The following is a 7,179-nucleotide window of genomic DNA, read 5'->3' on the forward strand; positions in this document are numbered from 1 at the left end:
CCATAAGAAAATTTAATATAACGAACAAATAAAATAAAATCCAATTCAATAGCATTTTTCAAAATAACGGCACCAGAACGAACTTTCAGCACACCAATGGCAGTGCCAACTTGCGTGATGGTGCATCGAGCCCCTAACTACACCTGATTCGGCCTATAAATACCCACTCCTTGCTTTTCATCCCCGCCCGCTACATTCATCTCATTCAAATTTTTATACCAACTTAAGACTTAATTCTCTGCATTCTATTTCGCTGAGTTTGTGACTCTGAAATTCGGTTACCATGGTGAGACCAGAAAGCTCTTCGAAGCTCCTATTAGTTTTCCCTCATCTTCTTCCTCTCCCTGATATGGTTTCTGAATATTTCATTTCTTTCTTTCAGGTCGTTGCACAAAAAGTCAAGGAAGCTGAAATCACCGAGCAGGATTCACTTCTTCTGGTGCTTAACAACCATTTAGCTTCCTACATTTCTTACATTGCACATTTTAATCTGATTTTACTCAAATCATAGCGATCTGGTATTTTTATTTGTTCGCTTGAGTTTTGTTTTGGTTCTTCTTCTTCTTCTCCTGCATTTCCAATTTATAACTTATTGCTTTCATGCATTTTAGATTTCTTCAGTAAGCTTAGTTTTCAAAATCACATAGAAGCTATATTCCTTTTGTTATCAAATCCTACACTTGAGAGGACTCCATTTGCCGATAGATTCAGTAACCGAAGATTTTTGGTTCAGTAAAAATAATTTGATTCATCTTTGACATATTTACTATTTAACTCTATACTATCATTAGGATCAGACGAGATCTAAAACTGAAAGTATGTTAACTTCAATTTCAGTACCTATTTGCCTTGAATATTTCTGAGAAAATGTAATCTCAGCTATCCGAAGTTTAATTTGAGTCACAAGGAGAAATGTTAATCCACTTGTTTCTGCAATTTGAGGAGCTTTACTACTATGAATCCAGAGTCTGAAATTACCTTACATACATTATCTAATTTGAAATTTCATTTGCAAGACGAGAAACCTGCTCCGAATTGCCATATTCAATATCAGTTATATCAGAGGACTATTTCCTGAGAAGTACTTCAATGATAAGTCAGTCCCTGCATTAGGTAAAACCTATGTTAGTGCGCTAGCCAATTTACTCTTTCCTTTGTCGTTGCATCTTCGAATATTTGTTGTTGAATTTCATCTAAAACTATGCTTGAAATGACAGAGATGAAGATTAAAAAACTTATGCCAGTGGATGCCGAGTCTCGCAGACTGATTGATTGGATGGAGAAAGGCACGCTAAAGCTACTGTCTAACCAAGGCTTCTAGGACACGATTTTTGCGTTGCTTGCAATGCATGTTTTATTTGTTTTATTCTATTTCTTTTTGCAGGTGTATACGATGCTTTACAAAAGAAATACCTAAAGACGCTTTTGTTCTGTGTGTGCGAAGCAGTGGATGGACCAATGATTGAGGAATATGCATGTGAGACTTTAACGTATCTGATTGAAATTTTGATCAGCGGAGTGTGATGGAATTTGGCAACTGTTGTTAAATGAATATCACGTAGCTTATTGTTTTAACAAGAAGAGAATGCCACCTCTATAAGCTAGTGGCAAAATATGGATTCCAAATTATCTACCTTGAGACATTTTTGGAGGATTCATAAATATAGGTAGTTTGTCGTGCAGTTTCCTTTAGCTATTCTGATTCTGACAAACAAGAGGTTTCGATGAATATCAACCGCACTGGAAACAAAAGGCAAGGGGGAACCTTCAAGTGTAACTCGACCACAGAAATCACACCCCAGCAGATGAGGTTGATGTCGCAAAAGAAAATATAATTTAGATCTGAATGATAACTCGCAAATTTAATTGAAAATAATTTGTATTCGGTATAATCTTCAGGAGTTCTGCTTGTAAAATGATCCGAACGCTGGTTCAGTTGATGAGAACTCTGGAGAAAATGCCAGAAGAGGTAAATAAATTGAAATGTTATGCTTGATAATTCCACATTATTCTCTCACTAGCTTCAGCACTCATTGCATAAACTGACTTCTATATTTTCCCCCAGCGTACCATTCTGATGAAGCTCCTCTACTATGACGATGTGACGGTATGTTTTTTAAAATGAACAGCAAACGTTTGTTCTTTATGTATTGATTATGAAATCATTTTGCCTTTTTTTTAAATGAATTTCAGCCTTGTCCAGACTCGAAATGCATTTTCGACTAGGTTGTTTTTCTTTAATTAAGGATGGTTAATGATGTTCATACTAAATGATATCATATGCTTTGTTATGCAACTGGTGAACATTTGAACATTCTGTTATGCCAAACGCTACTTATATACAGCATCTCACAATATAATTTTTTCCTGCAGCCAGCTGATTATGAGCCTCCTTTCTTCAGGGGATGCACAGATGAAGAAGCTTATCATCCATGGGCAAAAAATCCATTGAAAATGGAGGTTGGGAATGTAAACAGCAAGCATTTTGTATTAGCTCTGAAGGTAATGGAAGGATACGTGTTCACAGCTAAGTTTTAAATCTATTTCTTATGGTTTTACCAATAATTTCTTCTTCCATTTTATAGGTGAAGAGTGTGCTCGACCCTTGTGAAGATGATAATGAGGGAATTCAAGACGATATGAGCACTGGTGATGATTCCACTCAGAAGAATGAGTATTATGATACTGACAGTGAGGTGAATGAGGAGGTTGCTTGATATAGCCATTTCTATTATGATTTTAGTTATCAGAAGATTCAAAATTGACTGACTTATAATAATGATCGTGTTGCTTAAATTTGACATTTCACAACTTCCAGGTTGATCTTACTCAAGGGAATCGATATATAGTTGCTCCAATTGGTAACTAGGATGACTTTTCTTATTGCTGCTCTACTCAATTTTCTCCAATATTTTCTTTTAATAAGTAAACAATGACAGAGAAACAGCAAGAACAGGACGATAATGGCGGGATTAATGAAGGTAAACTACGTCTTTTGTGTGTTCGCGTGGGCAGATGTGCCTATATAATAAACTCAACTCTGGAATAATTTTTTCCACATTCTTTTCCATTCGACACAATTTTTTCCCTAGTTCTTTACAGCTGTTGATCCAGTTACAAGGCCGTAACTCAGACTATTTAATGACCTATTATATGTTCAGACAATACCCAGGACCCTGTGGAAGATGAGCAACAACTGAACCGGGTCAAGGAGTGGATCAAAAGTTGCCACCGTGACACTGTTGAGCTTACTGATGTTCTAGCGAATTTTCCAGACATCTCAGTGGTACCTACTTTTTTTACTTGATTGTTATAACACTTCTATTCAGATTATGCTTTTGCTTGACCATTTTTAGATTATGATCTAACTAAAATTTTAGTCTCTTTTCTTCTCATCTTTTGTTAAAAAGAATTTGAGTTGAGTTGTTTTACTTGCAGGTTCTAACTGAAGGTATGAAGGTTAACTATCAATCACGTTCAAGCTATGCTGCAGATTTTATCAGTTCCCAAACTTTATTTTTCTTTTGCTTGATTTTGATTGATTCTACAGAGATCATGGACAAGCTTGTTGAGGAAGACGTGCTATCAAAAATAGGGAAGGAAATCTACGCCATTAACAAGGACAAGGTTGATTTTTCTCTCAATTGACTTTCACGCTTTCTGCGGTTCTAGAATCCTTTCCTTTTTTCTTTCCCTCTCTGATGGAATTGCAATGTCAGAAATTTGAATATGAGTTTGCCATTGTGAAAGAAGAAATTGATGGTCAAATTCCTCAAGTCTTTGACAGCGTTTTGCAGGTTGAAGATCGCATATACATGAAGGTCAGTTTTATTTTGTCTTCTTTTATTATTCTTTTACATGTTGTTTATGAAGATCTTTGGCATCCTAAACCAAAAGAGGATCTTTGCCTCTTTGCTGACGACTTATCTACGTCACGTTTGTTCACAATGAATGCTCAACAACTCAAATATGAAAGCGATCTTTCTTCGGCCAAAGTAAACTACACACGTAATACCGATTTGAAATGAATTGTGCAAGATGCTGTTAATATTTAAAATCGTTTAAAAAACTTAAAACACTACATATTGTGAATTGTCTTCAGCTTTCAAGCCACCTTGCATCGCCTGAAGAGTGAGACGATGGAGTCTGTAGTCTGGACTACAGGCAATATGTTCATCGAACTCTTAAAATTGTTGCGTTATTATAGGAGCAATTTAGTTATATGACAATATATTACTATTACATTATTTGATAATTTGTGCGTAAATATTGCAGGCTCTCTATCATGCTCTTCCGATGACACATGTGTCAGTCTCTAAGCTTCAAAGTTTGCTTGAGGGAGAAGTAAACCAGACAGCAGCACGAAAGATAATTGATAAAATGGTTCGGGATGGGTTTGTTGAGCCCAAAGGCAACAAAAGATTAGGTATCAAATTAACTAACAGAGTAATCCTTCTCTTTTCTTTGTCTATTTTAATTCTGGATACTTTTTATGTCTGCGGCACGTCAGGAAAACGTGTTATCCATTCTGAGTTGACTGAGAGGAAATTCGTTGAAGTCCAGAAAGCTCTAAGCGCTACTGAAGCCATGGTAATAACTGCCACGTATATGGGGTTTACATCACCATTTATTTCCAACGTATGTTTACCTATTTCACGTTTTCAAATTTTACAGGATGTTGATCCCTGTGAACCAAATGGCAAGTCCATACAAACTGGTTTCCGTTTGAATGGTAATGGATTAAGGCCGTTAATATTTATCCTACCCACACCACAGCTTGGTACTCGGTCAACTTACAAACTATCTTATGTTTTCTCGGTAATCAGGAAGCAATTATGACGTGTCCACATGTGGTGTTCTCCACTCTATTGGATCAGATTTAACACGAATGAAAGTGACATCTGATACTAATTATACTGACTCCAGGAGTGGACAGAAAATGACAAAGGCAAAGGAGCCAGGGAACACCCCCACAAGCAGGGTTGAGGCATGTTATACCGCTTGATTTTCCAGTTTCTAACATCCATAGTGACTCTATTGTTGAAGATTTTCACTTGTATACCTGATGTAATTTATTTGGGGATTGTACAGCCAGTTGCTTCAAGAGAAAGTTTTGCGCCAGGCAAAGAGAACGGCAGAGCAAATGTAATTCCTCATCAAGGTGACGAAGCTGATACAATTATATGCAGTAGGTCCTCCCAAGAAAAGCGGCCAAGGAAAACTAGCTCGGTATATTGTGGATTCCTTATTCCTTATATTTCTTTCTTCAATATTAAAGTCTTCGAATAATTTGCACACGTTTGCAGTCTGAAAGTATTTTTCTAATCTATCCCTTATTTCTTTCCTTTGTAGGTCAAAGAGCCTATCCATCAAAACGTGAAGCGACAGAGATCTCAGCCTCCGCGAACATGAGTTCCGATCGCTCAATATTTGTGGATAATATAATAACATAACAACATAACCTGACTTTTACTCGCGTTAAACACTCATATATAAAAATGACATACAAATTAAAAGTTTGATAATGCCCACAGCAGCACAGAGAGAATGCTCATGGTAGAAATGCCTGTGGTTTTCCATGCCGACTTTTTTTTTCTTTTGTAATTTTTTTTACGGGTTTTTTTCTTTTGTAATTTGCTTACGCCAAGCATTGCTATTACTACTTTATATAGCTTTATACAAATTTTAGTTGATCAAAGTTGTCCCCCTGCCCCGTCTTTATTCCGTCGTCGTAGTTACCTCGTCTTCCACTTAATTATGCAGGTCCACGATTTTCCTTGGACTATAAGTTTTAGCAAATATACTATTACCTAATCTAGAAAAGTTGAATTCTTGAAACTAAGGAAGGGTATGATTGGAACGAAGACCCTATGGGAATTTAAAATTGACTGCCACTAAGTTGAGATGAAAAAAAATGGAATTTAAAGCACGAAGTTATAAACTATAATATGTAATTTAAGTTTATCACTAGTGCTTTAATCTTATTTCACCCCAAAAATTGTCAAACAATCACCTAAAGAAGTTTCGCCGGGTCTAAGTTACTATTATGATATTTTCTTTTGTGTCCATCTTAAATGATATTGGATTAATGATTTAAATAATATTTTTTTTAAAAGATAATTATCAAAATAAAATAAAATCAAAGCTTATTTTCTGTTTAGAGTAATTTTTGGTCATGTAAGCTGCTATTTCGTATTTAAATTAGATGAAATTATTTTTTTTATTTTTAAATTAATTATTTTGTCTAAAAGAAGGACAAAACATTCCACAAGTTGACATGTGTTAGTGATTTTATAAAAAAGAGAGACAAAACAAGGGCCACGTGTCAAAATATTAGTAATTCGTTTCAAGTTAGTACGAAACAAGGATCTGGACACTTGTTTGCATCTTAATAATTTCATCCACGTCTAAGATGAAATGCATTATAACTTCACTCATAATTGAGATGAAACTCTTTTTACTCGCGGGTCAACTTCATTCGACTACCTCTTTTTATCCAGCACAATTTGAGTATATAATGTTACATATTTTCAAATCTAAATCACAGTAAAGAAGAAAAAGAACGTTCCTACACTTTTAAAGATTGAAAGAAAATTTAAGGTTAGTAAATTTTGAATATATTTTTTAGTATTTTTGTTATTGATCAATTATTAAAATTGAAATATTTTAATTATTTAAAATAATAGAGGTAGTTAAAATTTATGAATATTTAATAAATATTTTTTTGTGTATGTTGAAATTAAAAAATAAATTTTTAAATATTGTTAAATAAAATATAGAAGTTAGTAGATATTTAATATTAACTTGTTTGATAAAAAAAATGATGTTATATTTGTTGTGAACATTTATTTTATATATGTGAAATACGTTTAAAAAATATTTCATTTTTTGTAATATAAAATGATGTGAAATAATAATATGTTTGTGTGTGTTAATAATAATTTTTTTATTATTTACGTAAATAAGTATAATTGTAATTTTTCATTGATATGTTTTTTTTTTTTATAAATGCATGATGAGTAAGATTATTATTATTATATATTGGAATGGAAAAATTGTTATCGAAAACGAAGGTGTGACATATGAAGGTAACAAAAAAATGATAAAAATAAAAAGAGGGATAAGTTTTATGAATTTAAAAAAAAAAGATTCATTACAAGTTGAATATTTGTAATAATC

The 7,179-nt window shown here is 33.8% G+C and overlaps 1 protein-coding gene across 1 annotated transcript; it reads left to right on the forward strand.

Annotated features, from left to right (window-relative positions):
* The first annotated feature begins 181 nt into the window (after positions 1 to 181).
* On the forward strand, positions 182 to 5,516 carry LOC113849282 (meiosis-specific protein ASY1). The gene is made up of 22 exons (XM_027479068.1): positions 182 to 286; positions 383 to 439; positions 1,017 to 1,113; positions 1,218 to 1,286; positions 1,385 to 1,477; positions 1,684 to 1,810; positions 1,900 to 1,969; positions 2,066 to 2,107; positions 2,374 to 2,502; positions 2,586 to 2,696; positions 2,819 to 2,861; positions 2,940 to 2,981; positions 3,162 to 3,286; positions 3,439 to 3,451; positions 3,551 to 3,627; positions 3,720 to 3,821; positions 4,276 to 4,426; positions 4,511 to 4,590; positions 4,675 to 4,732; positions 4,827 to 4,987; positions 5,092 to 5,229; positions 5,353 to 5,516. The coding sequence occupies exons 1-22, from the start codon at positions 284 to 286 to the stop codon at positions 5,410 to 5,412; spliced, it is 1,848 nt and encodes a 615-aa protein (XP_027334869.1). The 5' UTR covers positions 182 to 283; the 3' UTR covers positions 5,413 to 5,516.
* The last annotated feature ends 1,663 nt before the right edge of the window (positions 5,517 to 7,179 follow it).

The sequence above is a fragment of the Abrus precatorius genome, unplaced genomic scaffold (genome assembly GCF_003935025.1).
Source record: "Abrus precatorius isolate BTA unplaced genomic scaffold, Abrus_2018 Scaffold9, whole genome shotgun sequence".
Taxonomy (NCBI): domain Eukaryota; kingdom Viridiplantae; phylum Streptophyta; class Magnoliopsida; order Fabales; family Fabaceae; genus Abrus; species Abrus precatorius.